At 42.4% G+C, this 23,179-nt stretch overlaps 2 protein-coding genes across 6 annotated transcripts; one reads left to right on the top strand and one right to left on the bottom strand.

The window, feature by feature from the left end:
* Positions 1-252: 252 nt before the first annotated feature.
* Positions 253-7,323, top strand: LOC109908097 (zinc finger protein 341). 4 transcript variants are annotated; one of them, XM_020506553.2, is made up of 15 exons: positions 253-372; positions 834-944; positions 2,728-2,915; positions 3,156-3,305; positions 3,543-3,758; positions 3,896-4,079; positions 4,217-4,307; positions 4,401-4,624; positions 4,781-4,989; positions 5,209-5,417; positions 5,574-5,670; positions 5,751-5,883; positions 5,976-6,087; positions 6,228-6,298; positions 6,449-7,323. In XM_020506553.2, the coding sequence occupies exons 1-15, from the start codon at positions 342-344 to the stop codon at positions 6,808-6,810; spliced, it is 2,388 nt and encodes a 795-aa protein (XP_020362142.1). In that variant the 5' UTR covers positions 253-341; the 3' UTR covers positions 6,811-7,323. The 4 variants fall into 4 exon arrangements, with proteins under 4 accessions (XP_020362142.1, XP_020362143.1, XP_020362140.1 ...); XM_020506554.2 differs by having other exon boundaries at positions 4,214-4,307; positions 4,784-4,989; XM_020506551.2 differs by having other exon boundaries at positions 4,214-4,307.
* A 1,777-nt stretch (positions 7,324-9,100) lies between these two features.
* Positions 9,101-23,108, bottom strand: LOC109908095 (E3 ubiquitin-protein ligase Itchy-like). Of its 2 annotated transcripts, none has more exons than XM_020506550.2 (24): positions 22,940-23,108; positions 18,089-18,165; positions 17,636-17,777; positions 16,992-17,116; positions 15,848-15,985; positions 15,655-15,700; positions 15,387-15,577; positions 14,987-15,200; positions 14,579-14,674; positions 14,208-14,391; positions 13,659-13,728; positions 13,495-13,579; positions 13,152-13,280; positions 12,427-12,499; positions 12,166-12,237; positions 12,001-12,089; positions 11,618-11,777; positions 11,368-11,501; positions 11,081-11,221; positions 10,856-10,976; positions 10,651-10,755; positions 10,432-10,528; positions 10,223-10,295; positions 9,101-10,132 (listed from the first exon to the last, which is right to left on the bottom strand). In XM_020506550.2, the coding sequence occupies exons 2-24, from the start codon at positions 18,156-18,158 to the stop codon at positions 10,033-10,035; spliced, it is 2,655 nt and encodes an 884-aa protein (XP_020362139.1). In that variant the 5' UTR covers positions 18,159-18,165; positions 22,940-23,108; the 3' UTR covers positions 9,101-10,032. The 2 variants fall into 2 exon arrangements, with proteins under 2 accessions (XP_020362139.1, XP_020362138.1); XM_020506549.2 differs by having other exon boundaries at positions 15,839-15,985; positions 22,940-23,081.
* Positions 23,109-23,179: the final 71 nt, after the last annotated feature.

Genomic DNA, 23,179 nt, shown 5'->3' with positions numbered 1-23,179 from the left:
GTCACTCTCTGTGATGCCACGCTTTTCATTGTTATGAATGGGAAAACATGTTTTTGGCTAATAGATAAACTGTGAGAAAGTATACCTTTGAATATGTCATAAGTGATTTGATTAGCTTATTCTTTGGTAACTATTTTGTGAAGAAAATCGAGAGGGGTGATGAATGAGTTAACGTCTGACTTGGGATCAGCCTTTCCTACCCGAATCCAAAAACCAAAAACATGACAAAAACTGTTGAAACTGGCCCTGGACCAGCTGTTGGGCAGAGAGAATCCGCCTACATAACGTTATCGGCTACGCAGTCATATTCATCGAAAGCCTACACACAGAAGAACTACAAGATGGCGCAGGCTATATTTGAAGTCCTGGAAGGTATCGACACGTTGATCATATACCACGCTTTTAATTTAACAACATATGAATGTGTTGTAAGACAACTTTTTCTCGAAAAAGTGAGGTTATTTGGGGTTATCTGGGAGGTGTAATTATGGTAGTGTAATATGGTAAAGCACAATTTGTATTATAATAATCGATGCCAGAGAGCTAGCTAGTTATCATTTCGTTGAGTAAATTTGGATAATTTTGCATTTGTTCTTTAAATTTGCTAATGGTAATGTATAGCTATTTCTTTTGTTTGGGGATTTTTTGAGAAGAGGGAGTATGTCGCATTGAAACAACAGCCACTTGCGCTAGCTTCAACCCACTGAGAGGCTGCTTGTTGTCAAAATAGCAGTAGCGCACCAATCCTATTTTATTTTGTTCCTGTCGTACTATGGTATATCATCACCATGATCTGCACCGTTCTGACCTCCAGATCTATTATTCTCTTCTAGGGATGGACAACCAGACAGTCCTGGCTGTCCAGTCTCTGTTGGATGGCCAGGGAGGTGTCCCTGACCCAAACAACCAGAACATCTCAGGCTCATCTACCATTCAGGCAATGGGTGTGTACTTCTCTTTTATCCACTTAATTTTTGTCTCACTGCAATTTCTATTGTGTTGATCAGAGAACTAGGTACTACAGTAACTCAAAACAAGGATCCGTTCTGTGTCTCCACTGATTGCAGTTTAAATATGGAAGGGTGGATACAGTGCCTTCAGAAAGTATTCATACTCTTGATTCCACATTTTGTTGTGTTAAAGCTTGAATTCAAAGTATATGTTTTGTCTCACTCATCTACACACAATGCCCCATAATGGCAAAGTGAAAATGAAATACAGAAATCTCATTTTACATAAGTATTCAGAGTCAATACATGTTAGAATCCCATTTGGCAGTGTTTACAGCTGAGTCCTTCTGGGCAAGTCTTTAAGAGCTTTGCACACCTGGATTGTACAATATTTGCACATTATTCTTTTAAAAATTCTTCAAGCTCTGCCAAGTTGGTTGCTAGACATCCATTTTCAATTCTTGCCATAGATTTTCAAGACGATTTTAAGTCAAAACTGTAACTAGGCTCCTCTGGAACATTTAGTGTCATCTCCAGTTTATAATTAGCCTTGTATTTTAGGTTATTGTCTACCAATGTCTGTTGGAAAGTAAATTGAACCAGCTATTCCTCTAGGATTTTGCCTGTGCTTAGCTCTTCTGTTTCTTTTTAGCATAACAAAACTCCCTAGTTCTTGCCGATAACAAGCATACCTATTACATGATGCAGCCACCACCATGAAAATATGGAGATTGGTACTCGTTGTGTTGGATTTGCCCCAAACATAATGCTTTGTATTCAGGACAAAGTAAATTTCTTGGCCAAGTTTTTTTTCCAGTTTTACTTTAGTGCCCTATTGCAAACAGGATGTATGTTTTGGAATATTTTTTTATTCTGTATGTTAACAGTATAGCTTCCGTCCCTCTCCTCACCCCTATCTGGGCTCAAACCAGGGACCCTCTGCACACATCAACAACAGCCACCCTCGAAGCATTGTTACCCATCGCTCCACAAAAGCCACGGCCCTTGCAGAGCAAGGGGAACAACTACTTCAAGGTCTCAGAGCGAGTGACATCACCGATTGAAACGCTATTAGCGCGCACCACCGCTAACTAACTAGCCATTTCGCCTCGGTTACTTGTACACACTTCCATATTTTCACTCTGTCATTTGGGTTTGTATTGTGGAGTAACTACAATGTTGTTGATCCATCCTCAATTTTCTTCTATCACAGCCATTAAACTCTAAATGGCTGAGCGGGTTCCTTTCTCTCCAGCAACTGAGTTAGGAAGGATGCCTGTATCTTTGTAGTGACTGGGTGTATTGATACACCATCCAAAATGTAATTAATAACTTTACCATGCTCAAAGATATTAAATGTTGGAGATGTGTATATATATATATTTTTACACATCTACCAATAGGTGTGTTTCTTTGAGGCTTTGGCAAACCACCCTGGTCTTTGTGGTTGAATCTGTGTTTGAAATTCACTGCTTGACTGGGGGACCTTACAGATATGTGTGGGGTACAGAGATGAGGTAGTCATTCAAAAATCATGTTAAACAATATTATTGCACACAGTGAGTCCGTGCAACTTGTTATGTGACTTGTTAATCATATTTTTACTCCGGGACATAATTCCACTTTGACATTATGGGGTATAGTGTGTAGGCTAGTGTCTTAACATCTACATTTTAATCCATTTTAAATTCAGGCTGTAATGAATCAAAATATGGAGAAAGTCAAGGGGTGTGGATACTTTCTGAAGGTACTGTATATTCCCAATTGTCCTCTACAGATGATGAAGATGTCTTTCTTTGTGGGAAGTGCAAGAAACAGTTCAACACATTACCTGCCTTTATGACCCACAAGCGAGAGCAGTGCCAGTCCAATGCCCCTTCCCTGTCTACAGTATCACTGGCATCTAGTAACGCCTACACCCCTGTGCCCTCCATTAGCTCTGTGCCACAGACCCCCAACAGACAGGTGGGTGCAGCACTACTGGCTTATGACGTATGGTTTTGATTGATAACTAAGATGTTTTTTGTTGTTGATCACTTAGTCTTTTCCCACACCATGAGTCTGGCAAGATAAACTAGTTACCTATCTCCTGTACTTACTCCCAGCCCATACAGTATCATAGCATGCACCAGAACAATAATTCTCTTGCAATGTAAATGCAATAATGCAGCCTTCCTTTTTTCTTTGTTTTGCTATCCACATCAGGTATCCACATACATCACAGTGCCTCCATCTCCTCTTACTCACACACTGGTCCAAGGCAATGTTTTAGTGAGCGATGATGTTCTGATGTCTGCCATCTCCGCCTTCACATCCATTGACCAACCCATGGCAGCAATGCAGCCACCTATTCAGGTAAGTTGTTTTCATTCAATTGAGTATAGGGTTGCACAATTCCAGTAACTTTCCCAAGATTCCCTGGTTTTCCAGAAATCCCGTTTTGGAGGATTCTGGATTTCCTTGCTTATTGCCTAACTTGGATGGGAAGCTTTCCGGAATTGTTAATGGAACTTTACATCCCGAATGAAGCTATTCTTCTCAATAAGTATATTCCTTTATTCACTGCATATGGTGTTTACCTTTCCTTCTCAGAGTAACCTGAGTATGCACACAGGTGCATCCTACCTTCAGCACCATCAGCAGTCCTCCCACTCTCTCCCACCCGGACAGTCTCAGCCTCTGTCCTCCCAGGTGCCACCCAATATCAGCAACTCAGTGGTCCAAGTCTACAGCACAATGCCTCAAATGTCTGGGAGTGGTAGTGCAGAGATTCACACCTTGGGCTTGCAGCTGTTCCAATCTGTACAGGTGAGCTTTAACTAATGCAATCTGTGATTTGCAGAGAATGAGGAGGATGACAGACTTTTACTCTGCAGTCTTTGGGCAACTTCCTAAAGAGTTTGGCTCAGTAGTTCACTAACACTATACATTTTTTCTGCCCACAGGTCCCGAGTCAGTGTGTGGAGAGCCAGTCATTCAACACTCCTCCAATATACAGCCCTGGGAAGCAAGGCACCAAGACCAAAACCTGCAGCATCACTGCAAACCTAACTGGGCTTGAGGAGTTTGACAAAGTGATCATACCTAAACGACCCAAAAATGGAAAGAAAGGCCAGGATGGAGCAGTGGGTATGATTTTGAAAACAAATGTCAATATACAGTACATATTGGTCTGACCCTAACAAATATATTTTTACATTGTTTTCTCATCATTGGCTAAATAAAATAATGTTGTCCATTGTTAATATCCATTGGCTCTTCAGCAGAACAAATGAAAGGAAAGTCGCAGAAGCTGAAGTGCAATTTCTGTGACAAAGTCTTCTCCAAAAACTTTGATCTCCAGCAACATATCAGAAGGTGAGCTTAACAAACCAAATGTACCATTCAGCCCAAACAGAAAAGCAATATCCATATGTGTTGAATGCGTTGACATCTTTGATGTCTCTACAGTCATACAGGGGAGAAGCCTTTCCAGTGCATCGTATGCGGCCGGGCCTTTGCCCAGAAGTCTAATGTGAAGAAGCACATGCAGACACACAAAGTGTGGCCCTCGGGCGTGGCCAGTACAGTGTCCAAACTGCCCATCACAGTTAAGGTGGTCCCACTGTGTGCAGAGGAGGTCATGGAGCAACAGGAGGAACAGCAGCATGAGGAGGAGGAGGAGGAGCAGCCAGGTAATCATCTCACTGTGGAATCTTTTTCTCTATAGGCCATTCAGACCTTTTGTGGATGACATAGTGGTAATAATATCCAAAATCAATGAAGTATGTCATAATTAATGTATTATTAAGGGCCTAAGTATGTATTATAAATGTAGATTGTGTGTCCAGAAGCCTCAGGTAAGCCTGAGGAGAGAGACTGTGACTCCCAGACTGATGTAGACAGCCTGGGTGATGGTGACGGCAAGCACAATGGCCAGCAGGCTCAGACCAAGCAGATAATCCTGATCGACAGCTCTTACCAGTGCCAGTTCTGTGCTGGCAAGTTCAGCACCTACTTCCAGCTCAAATCTCACATGACCCAGCACAAAGGAGAGCAGGTGAGTCCACATGGCCAGAGGGAAGGATCTACCCAGAACAATAATGAAGCACGAGCATTATTAAGCACAGAGGGCAATCGGTATTCATATTATTTTGAAAACTTTTTTGTTCTCCTTTGAACAGGTATTGAAATAGAAATGTTATTCTGTCAGATGTCTTCCTTAAGAGCTCTGTCCTCACCACTCATCCTTCTAATGTTCCTTTCTGCTGTGTTTCAGGTATATAAGTGTGTGGTGAAGACCTGTTCCCAGACGTTCCAGAAGCTGGATCTGTTCCTGGAGCACACCCGGATGCACCAGGAGCAGTTGACCTACCGCTGCCACCTGTGTAGCAAGGTGTTCCCCTCGCTGTTTGAGCTGGGGGTGCACCAGTACTCCCACTGCTTCTGTCCCCAGCAGAACCCACGCAAGGAGACGACTTTCTATAGGTTAGCGTCACGAACTCCAGTCTCCTAATTAGGTCATACTAATGCTTACAAAGTTCAGTCAGTTGCTTTCTTTTCACAGCTTCTCTCTGTGTTTTTATATGGCCTTTAGTTTGACCCCATGGTTACGGGTTTCACCAGTGTTTCTGTCACACTCAGGTGCATGAAATGCCAAAGCCGGTACTCCACACAAGAGGCCTTGGAGCAGCATTTGTTAACCGCCTCACATAACTTCCCCTGCCCACATTGCCAAAAGGTATGGTCTAGAAAAAATGGATGTCACTCGCTGCTATGTTAGAATTAAGTCACTCTAAATAATGCAATTATTTTTAACAGGTTTTTCCTTGTGAGAGGTATTTCCGGCGGCACCTGCCCACACATGGTATCGGAGGAAGGTTCAAATGTCAGATATGTACAAAGTTCTTCAAAACAGAGCACTACCTCAAGCTGCACACTCGTATCCACTCAGGTGAGGCATGCAGACACATTACCCTATGGTGCAAATAACTTTCACTCGATTCTCTCTGCTGTGCTTATGGTAACACTGTCATTTCATTGCAGGAGAAAAGCCATACCAATGTTCTGTTTGTGAGGCCATGTTCAACAGGAAGGACAAGGTGAAGAGGCACATGCTCATTCATGAGCCCTTTAAGAAATACAAATGTCCATTTAGGTAAGTGAGGTGTATAATTTTCTAGCAGATCATATGTGAGCCTGAGCCACAAGATTCCAATAAAAACCTGGGGATACATCAATGTAACAAAGTTGCGTTTTTTTTATTGGTGTATTCAAAGCATTGTTTTGTGCTTTCAGGACACATGTTGGCTGCATTAAAGAGTTTAACAGACCAGACAAGCTGAAGGCACACATACTGTCTCATTCTGGTGAGTATTTCCTGTCTATAAATGATAGTAAATGATTAATATACCAGTCACAACTGTAAACATAATTTACCTTGTTGCAGCTCTTGACAGCCATTTAAAGTGATGATTCAAAACCATTTAGAGCCATACTTTTGTTTCTGTTGTCTCAAGGTATCAAGCCCTATAAATGTGGGTGCTGCCAGAAGGCTTTCAGCAGAAGAGCCCACATGCTTGAGCACCAACGCTCCCACACAAACAACTATCGTTTCCGATGTGCCACCTGCAAAAAGGGCTTCACCCGACAGAAGTATTACAGAGACCACAAGTGCCCCATGGCGGGGGCTGCGGTGGAGAAGGACAGGGCGGAGAAAAGAGTGACGAGGCAGGGACACAGAACAGAGGGGTCAAAGGGGAACGAGGAGTCAGATATGGAACAGAGCAGGGGAGAGGTGGATGAAAAGGAGGGCGACGAGGAGGATGATGATGAAGAGGAGAGAATCGAGGACCCTCAGGCAGTCAGTTGTCCCAGTTGAGGATCTGTCGGTGGGAGGAGAGGCAGAGCTAGAGGAACACTTTGGAGACTGCTGAGTGAGACTGTCTGGTTACAGCAGAGCACCCATGTTCATAGAGACAGTGGATTGAGGCCTGAGTTAACTAAACAGACTGGTACCCAGGCTAACATTCCACACCTTGTCAAATGCCAAAGTTTTGCATGACAGAAGTAGAATGATAGCTAAACAGACTGGTGCCAAGACTAGGCCTGAGTTATTCAAGCAGAATCTTGAAAAGATTGTCCTGAGACTACCTTTGCATATGGAAGGGATTTGAATCTCACTATATCCCTCCAATTAAATTAAAGTGGGTTTATTTGTTTTATATTAAAACATTGAAGCTTGGCACTTTGTCTTTCATTGATGATTGTTATTCAGAACAGGGAGTTAGTGTCTTCAGAAAGTATACATACCCCTTGACTTTTTCCATATTGTGTTACAGCTTGAGTTTAAAATGGTCAAAATAAAAAAACACTGACTGGCCTACTCACAATACCATGTTGTCAAAGTTTTCATATTTAAATGAAAAGATAAAATGTCTTTAGTCAATAAGTATTCAACCCCTTTGTATGGCAAGCCTAAATAAGTTCAGGAGTAAAAATGTGTTTAAGTCAAGTTCCATGGACTCACTCTGTGCAAGTGTTTAACATGAGGTTGTCATACAAAAAAAACCTCTTTACCCCACACTTAGATAATTGTAAGGTCGAGCTGTGAATTTCAATCACAGATTGAACCACAAAGACCAGGGAGGTTTGCCAATGCTTAGCAAAGAATGGCACCTATTGGTAGATGGGTCAAAAAAATGCCATTCAATATCCCTTTGAGCACGGAGAACTTATTACACTTTGGATGGAGTATCAATTCACCCAGTCACTACAGTGATACAGGCGTCCTTAACTCTGCCGGAGAAGAAACTGCTCAGGGATTTCACCAAGAGGCCAAAGGTGACTTTTTTTTTAAAAATTGAGTTTAATGGCTGTGATAAAACTGGGAATGGATCAACGTTGTTACTCCACAATACTAACCTAATTGACAGTGAAAAGGAAGCCTGTACAGAATACAAAGATTACAAAACATGAACGCTTCCTGCAACAAGGCAAAGTAATACTGCATAAAAATTGTCTGAATAATTCATTGAATATAAAGTGGTATGTTTGGGGTAAATCAAATAACACATTACTGAGTATCACTCAGCTGCATGTTGTGTTTGCTTGTGATAGTTAAGGACTGGTGAGTTTCAGGATTAAGACGACAGAATGGAGCTTAGAACTGGCAAAATCCAGAGGAAAACCAGGTTCAGTCTGCTTTCCAAGACACTGCAAGATGAATTCACCTTTCAGCAGGATAACCTAACACACAAGGCCAAATCTACACTTTAGTTTCTTACCAAGAAGACGGTGAACGTTGAGTGGCTGAGTTACAATTGACTTAAATCTACTTGAAAATATGGCAAGACCTGGAAATGTTTGTATAGCAATGATCAATAACCAATTTGACAGAGCTTGAAGTATGTTGAAAAGAATAATGGGCAAACGCTGCACAATCATGTGTGAAAAGCTCTTAATGACTTACCTTAGTAATCACTGCTAAAGGTGCTTCTACAAAGTAATGACTCAGTGGTCTGAATACTTAGGTCATTTTGATTTCTGTATTTCATTTTTAATTTTAAAAAATCTATAAAAACATGTTTTTACTTTGTATGTAGATGCGTAAGAAAACCATTTGACCCATTTTGAATTCAGGCTGTAACACAAAATGTGGTAAAGTCTAGGGGTATAAATACTTTCTGAAGGCACTGCATCTCATCCATGGACAGATGTCTTTTTTCACCTGCCGCATGTACAGTAAATCTATCGTGCAGATTCCTGACTTCCTTTGGAGGCACCAATTCTATTTTTGTATGTAACATTCTATGAATGAATCTTAAGGCATGTACTCTATAATACACTGCATTTAGTTCAAATGAAACTATTCAAAATGGATAGCCATGATTTGAAGCCTTTCACTCATTTAACTAGATTGTTTAGATTTCTTCACTGACGTCACTACCACAGTAACACCACAAAAGGAAAAACACTAAACCCATAGAATTCATTAGATATTTTTATATATATATATATTTTTTTTACACAAATTCATAATGTACATATAAATCAAAACGGGGAGAAAAAAAATCTTTCAAATGGCGTTTCACAACACACCCCTTATTACTAAACACTATTTTATTTTACAAAATGAAATTAATTTGTTATTAACACAATTTACAACATGGTTTCATATACAGGGAGAGCAGTTTAAGTTGCATTAAGGATACATCTGGAGACAAAAATAGGAGCCAACTTTATTTGCAATGCACCATAAATCATTATTTACACATTAACTACCCTAGGATTTCCATTCAAAATCAACCCAGAAAAACAAACTAAATGTATTCCACCGACGTTCCCATGCCTTTGCCACGGCCAGAAAAACATCTCCCATTAATATAAAATGGATAAATCAATTTGTTAAAAATCTATTTTAAAAGCTACCTGTTTAGTCTTCACAGGCACAACCTCAGCACACAACTTGGTTAAATCGCAAATCAGCCAAGACATCAAGGCAATATTCTGGACACAAACATTTCACACTTTCTATTCCCCAGAATACTTAGAGATTACATTTTATCATGTCACAATGCCCTATAAAACTAGGGTCATAGAGCCACATCCATGTACCTTTATAAATATAGGGGCCAATATTGTCCCGTGCAATATTTGATTGATTCACAGATAAATGCTAAGGAACCTTGAACAGAAGAACTGTTCTATTTTAAAGCATGTGCAGAGAACCTTTTGGATCTGGCCATTGTCTTATCAGACGTAACTATTTTATTTCAACATTTTCCTCAAAGTCAGTGTTGGGATAGTCAGAAATAGTGTTGGGACCGATGCTGCTGATAACCCTGTCCCATATATGATATGTTATTGAGGGTGAGTTTCCAGCATTAATACATGGGGGGAGGGGCACACATTCTATGAGACAGGAGCAGTTTACTCTTGGGAATCAATAACCACCTCTAATATGCTTCCAATATTTTAGAGCAAGGTCTCTCCCTTCAACAGCACGCACGCACAAACACAGATGCCAGTCTTCGAGAGGCTCCCTGGCTTAAACACTGACAAACGAAGACCACACTCCTGTGTCTATCGATCAGTTGCTAGATCACTCCTGCCCAAAGCCCTCAGTCTCTTCAATCGCAAACATCAATTTCTCCTTCAGCTGCTCATAGCTTTTGTAAGGAGGCAGATCCAATCGATTGAAGCTAGAAAAGGGGGAAAGAGGGGCAGGTTCGTTATCTATCGAATGAAGCCTTTACTCGGTTTTAACCTTGACTCTTCCATACAGTACTCACCAGGTGTGACTTCTGGGCAGCCAGTTCTCCTTTCCCACCTTCTCAATGCAGAACTTCTGCGGGCCATTGCTCCCTACAAAACCAAATATGTAAGTCACTAACCCATCTACTTACAGGTAAAAAGGGCAATGTTATGTTTCATTATCTTTTAGCTCTGCAGATTGTATTTGTCATCCACCCATGAGGGGAAGGAACAGCCTCAAACTTACCCAATAGGTCAGAAAAGCCTCCAACAGGAAGGCGACAGGTGCCTGTGACGAACTGGAGGAGTCTCATCCGCTTCTCGTTGTCCATCTCTTTGATGAGCTGGAAGGAAAGTACAGGAGGGTAGAGTATGTCCAGGCATGTTCTTTAGTGCGTGATCTGAATGGAATGATACCGAGGAGATGTGGCATCTGACTGTAGCACAGGTGAGGAGTAACACTGACCTGCCAGAACCAGAGGACCTGCTTGCTGCTGCGTGCGTAGTGTCTGTAGATGGTGTTCCTCTGCCAGTCTGTCAGGTCGATCTCCTGCATCCCACACAGCATCACCTGCAGGAAGTGGACACGTCACAATTGGTTCAACTGATCAATACCAGAGTGAATATTGGGAATCAGGTGTAAATTTAGTATGCTAAACTAAGACTCATACCTCCAGTTCTTTGGCATCAAAGTACTGCAGGTACTGCTGTGGGAGGACCTCGTTGAAACCCTCAAAGAAGGCCTGGGTCTGCTCCTCCACACCTCTGGACAACCTCCACTCTGCTACAAGCCTGGGGGAGAAACACAGACCATCAAGGCACCACACACCAGGACAGTAGTGATAAGGGGTCAGAGGTACCAAGAGGGGAGAAGGTGGCCATACGCTGAGACAGACCTAATATACTCCCCCTTGTTCTCCTCAGTGACCAGGACCTCGCCACCGTCCGGCTTGAGCTCATGAGTGGTGATTTCACCCAGAATCTCTTTGTCCACAGAGAAGTACATCTCCAGGCCACACTCCTCAATGTCATTCTCCCTAAAGTATACAAAAAGATGACAAAGACATGTGTCAGCGACTTAACAACAACTTCCATTAAGAAAAATGGGACCAAAATTTTGAACAAACATTAACATCCGTTACAACCAAAGTTAATATCAGTACAGCTTCCGCAGGAGACTCACTTAATCCAGATAAGAGAGTTGTAGAATTCTGTGTCAATGGACTCAAGATCTTTCAGTGCCCATGGCTTGTTCAGCATGCGCTTGTAGAACGGCAGCGAGAAGCCTGTGTCAATGAACTTCCCATGGAAAAGAGCCTGGGGAAAGAGATCAGGAGGTTAACATCTAAAAATATAGAACTGCATCAGATCTTTGCACTTGCAAACATATCACATTGCAGTAGAAGTTGAACTTAATGACTCAAAATAGTTACCATAGCGATGAAGCGTCCAATGAATTTAAAGTATTTAAGGTGGTCAGGGTTGATGTATGAGGCAGGGTTGATCTGCAGGCAGTAGTTATCCTTCCCAGCATATTCAAATAGGCAGTACATGGGGTTCAGCACCTCGTGAGACAGCAGGAAAAACCACTCCCTACAGAGGAAGAAATTGATAACTCATCACAATACCTCTGCAAGCATCCAACTAACACCATACTTTAGAACGTGGTCAAATAACTGGTAGACAACCACTTATTTAGGATATTTTACAAGGCAATTCAAAAAGCTGAAACCTTGACCAAAGGCAACTTCATCACTACGACAACATATTATTTATTGGAGTGCAATGACTGTACAAGAGCACATTAGAGCTTTACCTTGCCACCCCACCATAATCGAGGCCTTCTTCCCCAGGGAATATGATCCATAGTCTCCTGCGGAGGTCCTGTGCATTGAAGCTCATTATCTACAACGGAAAGAGTCAAATTAATATGGACAACATGTCAGTGTCAGCATGATCATTTGGGAGGATGTTTACTCACTTGTTGGAACGAGTCCTCAAACAGGGTTTTGCGGGTGACAGTGATCTTGATGTGCTGAGGCATTGACAATTGCTGGACAAGAAGAAGAGGAAATCATAAGTGATTTTGAAGCATGTGACTTTTTTCAGAATGGGCCAACAGAAATAACAGGTCATCATTTTCATTTCATTGAGTCACTGTATTGGAATTCATGTGGTTCTGTTGATCATAAAGACAATGACAATGTTTAACCACTCAAACTCAGAAGGCATGACCACCTACCTGGCACCAGAATCTGAAGTACTGGACTTTGGCTTTAAAGTCTCGAACGTAAGTAATCTGGGGCCCATTTTCACTGTTTTATAGTAAGCAGGAAGGAACAAGGCACACATTGTCACACATCATGGCCAAAACACAAATCAGCCTTGTCAGATTACCTGGCTTTTATTATAGTTTATGAGAACTATACAATACTGTCAAATCATAGACCCCAGACAGACAATGGTATGTGTTCACTACTCTCTTCAGAAATAACAAATGGCTAGATAATGACAATTGTTTCAGCCAAAACATGCTACAAGTGAGCAGACAAACAGCTAGAGGGGAAATATCAATAACCTCAGTCCTGTGAAAAGGCACCAAACAGGTAATTCCTGTTTGTTGGGGAATAGAGCTAAGCAAAGTCACTGCTGCACAGAGAATAGTCATGTTGACAGTACACCATCATCCTTCAGGTGTGGCTCATTACAATACTAAAAGATAGATAGTACAGTATCGGTTCCACCCATTTTAGTCATCCTTATTTGACATTTTTAGAACATTAAGGGCTGTTATTAGTAGCAACACTTCCATCACCAGTCTGTTTTAGGTCAAAACTAGTCTCAAACAGAACCGTGTTTGCTACATACAGCCTAGTTTAATTCTAAAATATGGCCTCAAGAAAAATGATTTAGTCAGAGTGGGAGCCCAATGCTTTTATATCAAGTGAATGGAATCTTGTGACGTACAGTGAGGATGTTCCAGTGCGAGGGTCGATGTATGTAGTGGCTCTCCTGTTGTGGTCCACAAAGTATGGGATCCCGTCGACAGTGAACCTCATCTCCCAGCCCTCTGGAAGAGGCTTTTCATTCAGCAGCCTGAGAGAGAGAGTGTGTCTGTCATCACTTGGACCAAGAGTCAGACACAGATCTGCACAATGTCTGAATTAACACTTCAGATCCAGCACATGGGCATGTGGAGAGTACTAGAACCAGGGGCTGAGCTAATCTTGCCAGGATAGCACCCACGGAGGTTAAAAGTAGCTGTTAGAATACATATCTGCACTAAGAGTAGCACAGATGAACTTCTCACCCCTGAGTGCGAGGGTCCTCCCACTGTGTAGTCCGTGTGGTGTGTTGGACAAAGTACACTCTCTCGTTGCTGTCAGTTCTTTTCTCTGAGGACGTAAAGCAATTCATGAAAAATTCTAGAAAACATTTAATGAATCTGTGCGATGTGAGGTAGTGAGATCTTACCCCATCCATGTGGCAGCGGGCCCAGGGGATCAAACTGCTTATTCTCAGTGGCTGGAACCTGGTCCTGGAGCTTCAGTGCACCAGAGAAAATAAGGAATAATATTTGAACAAAGTTAAAATATTCAACTGATCAAGATTGGTTAAATATCACCAACTGAAAGAGGGGAAACTGTTTACGGCACAATATGTAAAGAATTAAGAGAAGTAGACAATCTGATAGGGCTGACAAACACTAATAGATTGTCTGGACACAACAGCAAGGCCCAATTAATTACATTTCATAGTTAGAGCCGTTATAGGAAGATAATATCATGTCTGGCTTGCCAGCTAGCTCATTTGGCTAAATAAAGGCAGGGGTGGGGTAGCATCCCCTTTTAGTTCTTTAGTTCCTAATAAACTTCCTGTAAATTACCCAATCCATTTGATGGCATTATCATTTCACAGTGCAAATAGCAGCTTTCCCCATTTATTTAAAATCTTAATCTCTTGTTCAGTACTGTTATTGAAGGAACTGAGCACTTGATTTGGCCAGTCAGAGTTCCCACTTACCCCATTCACCCCAAATATGAAGCGCTGGTTGAACTGCTGCATGGCACCCTGTAGCTGGTTGCGTTGGTGCTGCCACTGTTCATAGTTCCGTACCGTCTCCATGGTGGGCCGTTGCCAGGTGGTAGTTCTGGTGATGTGGTCTACAAAGTAGACCCTGCCCATGGGGTCCACTCGCCGCTCCCACCTACACACAGGGCAAAGAGGAACAGGGGAGACAGTATAAGAGCTTTGGCATTTAGTATCTTCTAGTAACAAAGACACCATTCTCTGTGTTAGTATGGAGGTAGGAAAAATGCATTTGAATACTGTATGTATATTGTAGTTGGAGTATCAGTTGAGTATGAAGATACAGGATATGTAAGGGGAGTTACCCAGAAGGTAGAGGCTCAGGCCGCTCCCACGTCGTCCTCTTTTCCACATGATCTACAAAATACAGCCTTCCGTTCTGATCCACCCTCTGTTCCCATCTTCACAGCAACACAAAGAAAATGTTTACACTTTTTAAAAAAAAGTCCACCAGCTAAAAAAGCTAGAATCCAAATCACATCAGGTAGTGTAGAGTTACAGTATAAAAATGATGAGACTAAGTAACCCTGGAGAAATAATAACAGGTAATTGTAGTTGGTAAGCAGTCGCAGCAGATATTTCAAACAGCTCTCTTGTTCACATCTTCAGTTTAACAGAACATGTCAGATGAACTCCTGAGTTGTATTGACACCACTAACTGACTAACTGAGTGTTACTGCCAGACCGATCAACATGGATGGCTTGACCCTTACCCAGGAAGCAGTGGGCCTGCAGCGACAGTGGGGACTCTGGGGGGGCCTGGAGCAACACTGGCTGCTTGTCTGGCTGCTATTGCTTGGCTCTGGTCGTGTGTAGGGGGTGGGGCATTGGGGTCTGCGGCTGGTACTGCAGGTGCAGGCATACGGACTGGGGTTTCTGAGCTGGGGCCATCGCTTCCTTCAGTTGGTATGGAACTATTAGAGGATGCTGCCGAAAACCAGTGAATGAGAAAAAAGATTGGGTGAGTTTGAGAAAACGACACTAAATGGTTGTTTTCTGCCACATTATGTGACAAATGCATACAAAACAAAGCATAAAGCAAAACACCATGCCATAAAATCCCCAGGAGCATTAGTGTTGGTTTAAGATGGGCTAAGAGGTTGACGCACTCACCTGGAGAGGAGGTTGGTCTGCGCGGGGTGGGTGGAGGGGGTCGGGAGGGCCTGGGGGGCCGTACAGGATTCCCCTTGGAGCCCCCTGCTGACAGAGCGGGAGACCCTGTGCCGTTCACTGCGACCACACGCCCAGTTGGGGAAGCTCTGTGCTCCAAACCATCCACAGAAGGAGAGCCGTCTCTACTCCTCCTGCCACAAGGTCAACTATTAACTCTGATCATAAGCAAGACCATCATTACCACAGTAACCAGGAATAATAGGCTTACCTCACATCATGATCCCCGTTGTGTTGCGATTCCCCATTTGACATACCTGATATCAGAAACACAAACAGAGTTGTGAACTGAACATACTGACAGGAAGCTGGAGCTTATTTTCTGGGCAGGTTGGGAGAGCCATAACTCTCCCATAAATCAATACAGATAACAGTGCGGATAACATTGCACAGACCAGACGCACTTCGGCTGTTGGCCTCGACAGCAGAGGCAAAGATCTCTGGGTCGACTTGCATGCCGTCCAGACAGACAGACAGGTCCCCCACCACATCGGTCTGGTCTTTGTCTGCACTCAGCTGCAGGGTCTGCACCACCTCAGAGACTGAAGGGAAAAACACCATGGAACAAAATCATTGGTTTCAGAGATGGGGGAAAGAACCTAGTTACAAATCGGGATATTATTTTTCACAAAATATCGTATTGTCAATAAGCTGAATATTATGTTTGCGCTGGTTGGCTGTATCTGCACCAAAATGATAGTATTTTTCCTTCATAGCTTGTTCTCCATCTTCTTTTTAAATAGGGAGACAATTTGTTTTCAGCACTTTAATTTCCATGACTGACCAAAACGTATTTTCTCAGGTCTCTCTCGTCCCTCTACAGCAGACATATGGTGAGCAATATGTTTGGAATATCGAGTTGCAATAAAATCACATTATCCAATCGCAATACATATCATATCAGCACCTAAGTATCACGATAATGTCATATCGTGAGGTCCCTGGCAATTCCCAGCACTATTGGTTATGTAATAAAAAGCCTCCTTCCACTCAGTTCCTTGTCTGTCAAAAGCCTTTATCAGCACTTTGAGCCATCCTGCCACTTTGCACCAGGATGATAACCTTGAGTTTGAGAGACAAGAGGGACATTAAAGACGTGCTTGGATAGTATACCGCATAGGCTATGACCAATGAATATCTCGGTTGTCACCTTATGAAATATATCTTCAACAAACTAGTGGAAAAAAGTCATGGAGAGATCATTCCCGTAAAAGGAATACAAGGAGAGTCAAACAAATATACAGCCATAAGAAACAGAGTAATTACCCTACTCTAAAACTAAGCTGTCATTGTTTACTGCTTGGTCAAAATAGGAGACTGGTGTGATATGTTCAATCTGGTTTGTCTTAAACTGTATTTAGAAAATTGGCAGGGGACTGAATGAACTCTTTATGAAGGGGAAGTAATCTCATCTGTGACATCACACAGTCAAAGCAGAGGGAGGTGCTTGTGGCTGTGTTATGTAAGAAAGAGAGCACAGACACAGTACAGGCCCTTATCATACAGCCAAGCAAGGTATGCATAACACGATACAAGGAAGGCACTCACTATTCATGTCGTTGGATTTGAGTGTGTCGCTGACCTCCAGAGTTGCCATGCCTAACAATACGTCCGACTTCAAGGTCTGGTGACTCCATACCCGGAAGATGAGCTTGCTGAAGGGAGTGACAATTCTATTGCAGAGATAAAAGAAAAACATACAATGAAGATCACATTGGTTAAGTCACTGGGAATATAGCATACATTTTAGGTGAGAGTTGATCAGACACGAAATAGTCAAAGATAATAATGATCAAATATCTGAAGACAAAACAAACAGCGTTAGCATGGAGACAAATAGAAGCAAGTGTCCATGCCCACTATTACAGCTGCCTATTTAAACCCTGAATATTTGCATGAAAAGACAGTTATGGAAGCGCATCAGCTTACTCAACCATAGTATAACTGCTATGAATTCTCAACAACCAAGACATACTGAAATTGGAGAGGGACTTTAAATTAAGAAGGGACTGCAGAGTAAGACTCCAGAGCTATATAAAGAAGGGATTGATTGTGTGGATGTGTTAGCACTTGGCACTACTAAATCATGAGTGGATCCTCAGTCAACCCTATACACTTGCGAGAGAATTTGTACTCGTTAAATTCATAGGCGGCTGTTCCTTGTTCTCAACAATAACACGATGACAACTTACACAGTGAGCAGCTGCTTCCATTTGGGACTGTGGGTGTTGTTGCATTTTTCGGTCTTTTTGGACTGGCCGTCAACTGCAACTTCAACATATGGACTGGGGCCAAACCAGTTCTTCTTGTTCTCTTTCAGTTTTGCTGATAGCACTGAGGAGATGAAGAGTGTTGTGAATTAGGGCAGAGCTAGAAGGAAAACTGTCTGTTGGAAGTTTGACAGCAGCTCAGTTAGTAGTCACGGTGCTTGCAATGCCTGGGTAGTGGGTTCGATTTCACCACCCATACATACAAATGTATGCACACATGACTAAATTACATATTTTACTATATTATAGGGCACTTCAGGTCAATTCTGTTTTATGAACATCACCCACACCCTGAGAGAGCATTTCCTATGTTTGGTATGGATTAAGCCCTTCAACACCCAAAATAAATGACAAGGATCAGGATTAAGAACCTACCCATAATTTGCAGTTGTGCCTTCATGGGGTAGCCATTCCCAGGGCCTGGTTTAGCAATGCTGGAGGCCATGACATACCTGCAACAAAACACCACACTCAGTCAACCATTCAATGGACCAACGTACATTCCATGCAATGCAAGTTACAGCCTTTCTATCCTCTGTCTCACTGCATTGTGAGAGACGCTTTATGATATTACAGTGAGCTTATCTAAATGTGATGTTATCTGATTGTAATGAAACAAAATATCATGGTCAGCATTCTGTTAGTTGCTGGGTGGTAATAGTGTAACTAACACAGACCTCTTTTGAATGGTAATGAAATCATATTGCTATTAGTTAAAAAGGTGTAATACAGTTATGCTTGTACCTACCATTCTCTGACGAGGCTAGACTTCTCTATAAGTACATGGAAGTCGGTGTCAAACTTACCGAGCTCAGATGTATATTTATAAGATTCCTAAGAGTCATTTAGGTAATTCCACAGTAACAGAGTGACAGATTCAGATGAGTCACTTTAAAATGCATGTCAAACAAAAACAATTGCAAAGTTAAAGAAACCATACAAATCCATGCACAAGGACTACTTTGAAGAACAGTGCAGATCCAACTGTTCTTAACAGAATGAAGGTTTGTACTGTTTGTGTCCTCATTCTATTACCCAACTTTGCATCTGCACTGTTCTTGAAGTGAATGTGTTTTTGTAAAAATCTCAGTGGAAATTGTTGAAGCTAGTCCTTATGCATAGTATGGTTTGTTTAACTTGGCAATCATTGGTTTCTTTGAAATGTATTTTAAAGTGAAAAAGTCCCAGTGTCAGTCTGTTACTGTGGAATTGCCCATTTACAAATAACTGTTCTCTGGAAAATGCCTCGCGTGTGATACCATCCCACAAGTAACTTTCTAGGGAAAATCAAACTGGTGAAAGTAGCACCAGGAATCATAGCCTAGTCCTCATTCCTGGTTTGTGGTTACCTCATTGTGCATAATGTACACTAAAGTGCATTCAGACACCTTGGCTTTTTTCATATTGCTACGTTACAGACTTATTCTTAAAGTGAAAAAAATATTTTATTTCCTCTTCAATCTACACACAATACCCCCATAATGACAAAGCAAAAACTGTTTTTTTTTTAAATTGTTGAAGATTAACTAAAAATAAAAACCAGTAATACCTTATTTACATTTGCTATGAGATTCGAAATTGAGCTCAGGCGCATCATGTTTCCATTAAACATCCTTGATTGGAGTCCACCTGTGGTAAATTCAATTGATTGGACATGATTTGGAAAGGCACACCTGTCTATATAAAAAGGTCCCACAGTTGACATGATTGTGTTGAGGCACAGATTTGGGGAAGAGTACCAAAACATTTCTGCAGCATTGACGGTGACCAAGAACACAGTGGCCTCCATCATTCTGAAATGGAAGAGATTTGGAACCACCAAGACTCGTCCTAGACCTGGCTGCTCCGGCCAAACTGAGCAATCGGGGGAGAAGGGCCTTGGTCAGGGTGGTGACCAAGAACTGTCCCTCTGACAGAGCACTAGAGTTCCTCTGTGGAGATGGGAGAACCTTCCATCTCTGCAGCACTCCACCAATCAGACCTTTAGGGTAGAGTGGCCGGACGGAAGCCACTCCACGGTAAAAGGTACATGACAGCCATCTTGAAGTTTTCAAAACAAACCAGGAGAAAACAAGTTTCTCTGGTCTGATTAAACCAAGATTGAACTATTTGGCCTGAATGCCAAGCGTCTGGAGGAAACCTGGCTCCATCCCTACGATGAAGCATGGAGGCAGCATCATGCTGTGGGGATGTTTTCAGTGGCAGGGATTGGGAAACTAGTCACGATTGAGGAAAAGATTAACACTCCAGAGCGCTCAGGACAGTAGACCGGGGCAAAGGTTCCCCTTCCAACAGGACATAGACCCGAAGCACACAGCCAAGACAAGGCAGGAGTGGCTCTGGGACAAGTCTAAATGTCCTTGAGTGCCTGAGCCAGAGCCGAGACTTGAACACGATCCAACATCTTTGGAGAGACCTGAAAATAGCTGTGCGGTGACGCTTCTCATCCAACCTGACAGAGCTTGAGAGGATCTGCAGAGAAGCATTGGAGAAACTCCCCAAATACAGGTGTGCTAATCTTGTAGCGTCATATCCCAAAAAACTCAGGGTGTAATTGCTGCCAAAGGTGCCTTAACAAAGTACTGAGTAAAGGGTCTGAATACTTATGTAAATGTTTTATTTTGACATTTTGAAAAAGTTGAGGGGTCTGAATACTTTCCAAATGCACAGTACATGACCAAAAGTATGTGGACCCCTGCTCGAACAGATCATTCCAAAATTATGGGCGATTAGACCTGGCTCACAGTCTGCATACAAATTCATCCCGACAGTGTTTGATGGGGTTGAGGTCAAAGCTCTGTGCAGGCCATTCCAAGTTCTTCCACACCGATCTCAACAAACCGTTTCTGTATGGAACTTGTGTTGTGTACAGGGGCATTGTCATGCTGAAACAGGAAAGGGACTTCCCCAAACTGTTGCCACAAAGTTGGAAGCACAGAATCGTCTAGAATGTCATTGTATGCTTTAGCGTTAAGATTTACCTTAATTGGAACTAAGGGGCCTAGGCCGAACCATGAAAAACAGCCCCAGACCATTATTCCTCCTCCCAAACTTTACAGTTGGCACTATGCATTGGGGAAGGTAGGGTTCTCCTGACATCCGCCAAACCCAGATTTGTCCTTCGGACTGCCAGATGGTGAAGCGTGATTCATCACTCCAGAGAACGCATTTCCACTGCTCCAGAGTCCAATGGCGGCAAGCTTTACATCACTCCAGCCGACACTTGGCATTGCGCATGGTGATCTTAGGCTTGTGTGCGGCTGCTCGGCCATGGAAGCCCAATTCATAAAGCTCCTGACAAAACAGTTATTATGCTAATGTAGCTTCCAGGGGCAGTTTGGAACTTGGTAGTGAGTGTTGTAAACGAGGACAGACGATTTTTACACGGATCAGCACTAGTAGTTCCCGTTCTGTGAGCTTCTGTGGCCTAACACTTTGCGGCTGAGCCGATGTTGCTCTTGGACGTTTTCACATCACAATAACAGCACTTACAGTTGACCGGGGCAGAAATTTGACAAACCAATGAAAGGTGACAGTGCCACGTTGAAAGCCACTGAGCTCTTCAGTAAGGCCATTCTACTGTCGATGTTTGTCTATGGAGATTGCATGGCTGTGTGCTCAATTTTATACACCTGTCAGCAACGGGTGCAGCTGAAATAGCAGAATCCACTCATTTGAAGCAGTGTCTACATACTTTTGTGTAATATAGTGTATGTTCCTTGCCTTTCTCCCCTATACAAATGAGAGGAAAAAGCTCTCGACCAACTAACCTTGGTTGTATCCGGAGTCAATAATTTATTACTGCTGATCCTGGGCATACAGTGAGCGACTGCTTTGTGTGCCAGGTAACTCACTAGTCAGAAACTCATCAGCTACGACCAGGATCAGGCTCACCTTAAAGCAATGATTACATCCCTCAGCTAAATATCAGATAATGCACAAATGAATAAAAAAAAGTGGAAACACAGCCTAGGCTATTAGAGTTGATTACAGGTGGTTGTGAATTTTGGAATGCCTACACCACAGGATAGGCCTATTTGTAATGTTTCAATCTAGTCCTGCTTCAGGGCTAGAAGTAGGCTAGCGGATGGCAGTAGTCAAGTCAATAAACCATGAATCCTAATCAAGTATATGGCTTCTTCACTTGCGGGATCGACTGAGACCTGCCACACGACAGCTGATGAAACTGAGAAATATTGTAATGTCTGTCTGTAATAAAAGCCCTTTTGTGGGGGAAAAAAAACTCATTCTGATTGGCTGGGCTTAGATCCCCAGTGGGTGGGCCTATGCCCACCCAGGCCTCACCCCTGCCCAGTCATGTGAAATCCATAGAGGAGGTCCTAATGGATGTATTTCAATTGAATTACTTCCTTATATGAACTGTAACTCAGTAAAATCTTTTAAATTGTTGAATTTATATTGTTGTTCAGTATAATATACACAAAGGCATGTTTAACTTGTTTTTAAAGTATTGGTTAGAGTGCAACATTCCAGGAAGAGCTTTGTTTCTTGAAGAATACAACTTATAAATACCAAACAACTTCCTTACCTATCATTAACCACAATGCATTGAGAAAGGTTAGCTACATTTACCCAGCCCCACCCCTCAGTTCAAACAAATTGGAAGGGTGGGGTTGTTGAAATGACAGTATGCTTTATGAACACATGTGACTGGATGACAGCAAGAGAACCCCAACGTCATTTTACGCAATAACAATATGTCTGGAGAACATAAACATAGCTTACTTTGATAGCATTTTGTTTGCCATCGCTAGGATTAGATGTTAACCATCAGTCGCATGACATTAGCAAAAGGCAAAGTGTAGGTATCTCCGACATGTTTGACAATGAAGAAGGCTAACGCGTTTAGCCAAGTTAGCGGAGTGGTTAAATCAGATGTAGTCTAACTCAAAACGAGTGAAATTACAACCTTGAAACTCTGCTATGTGCTAGCTAGCGAAATGTTATTTACGTTCTGCTCCGGGATACAGAGCTTGGATGCAATATTTGTGTTGTTTACGTGTTACATATCAGCTGGCAACTTATGAATAGTTATACCATCTATGAATGGGTTACTCACAACTGCTCGTGACAACACAAGAGCACGAAATACAAAAAATTAATTAAATAAAAAGCTGGCAGGTTAGCCTGTGTCGTGGCTGGCTGACCCAGTGTTTAGGCTAAATATTGTGGTTGAGGACTTTCCACCTCGGATGTTATGCTTACCCGAATCCAAGGACAGAAGAAGTTCGAGACGTGACAGGCAACTTTCCTTAATATCCCGGTCTGTTTTGGTTCTTTTGCGGGTTCACTTCAAGAAATACACTTCCACCATATTCGTAATCGTCTCACGTGACCGAAACAAGGTGGTGCGCGCGCATACTATTTCTGTGGTGTTTATCTGTGGTTGGCATCCAACTTTATGGTATATTACCGCCACCTACTGTACTGGAATGTGGGCCAGAG

The sequence above is a fragment of the Oncorhynchus kisutch genome, linkage group LG17 (genome assembly GCF_002021735.2).
Source record: "Oncorhynchus kisutch isolate 150728-3 linkage group LG17, Okis_V2, whole genome shotgun sequence".
Classification (NCBI taxonomy): domain Eukaryota; kingdom Metazoa; phylum Chordata; class Actinopteri; order Salmoniformes; family Salmonidae; genus Oncorhynchus; species Oncorhynchus kisutch.
This window is presented reverse-complemented; position numbering and strand designations above follow the sequence as displayed.

Bases quoted from the DNA above. Each gene is read 5' to 3' on its own strand.
- LOC109908097 (XM_020506551.2), top strand. From the start codon at position 342: ATGGCGCAGGCTATATTTGAAGTCCTGGAAG. The intron at 3,306-3,542 runs GTAAGTTGTTTT...TTTCCTTCTCAG, and splicing joins CAATGCAGCCACCTATTCAG to AGTAACCTGAGTATGCACAC. The intron at 5,418-5,573 runs GTTAGCGTCACG...TGTCACACTCAG, and splicing joins AAGGAGACGACTTTCTATAG to GTGCATGAAATGCCAAAGCC.
- LOC109908095 (XM_020506549.2), bottom strand. From the start codon at position 18,158: ATGGCCTCCAGCATTGCTAAACCAGGCCCTGGGAATGGCTACCCCATG. The intron at 14,675-14,986 runs GTAAGGGTCAAG...GTTGCTGTGAAG, and splicing joins GCAGGCCCACTGCTTCCTGG to ATGGGAACAGAGGGTGGATC. The intron at 10,529-10,650 runs GTCAGTGTTACT...CTTTCCTTCCAG, and splicing joins AGGTCCTCTGGTTCTGGCAG to CTCATCAAAGAGATGGACAA.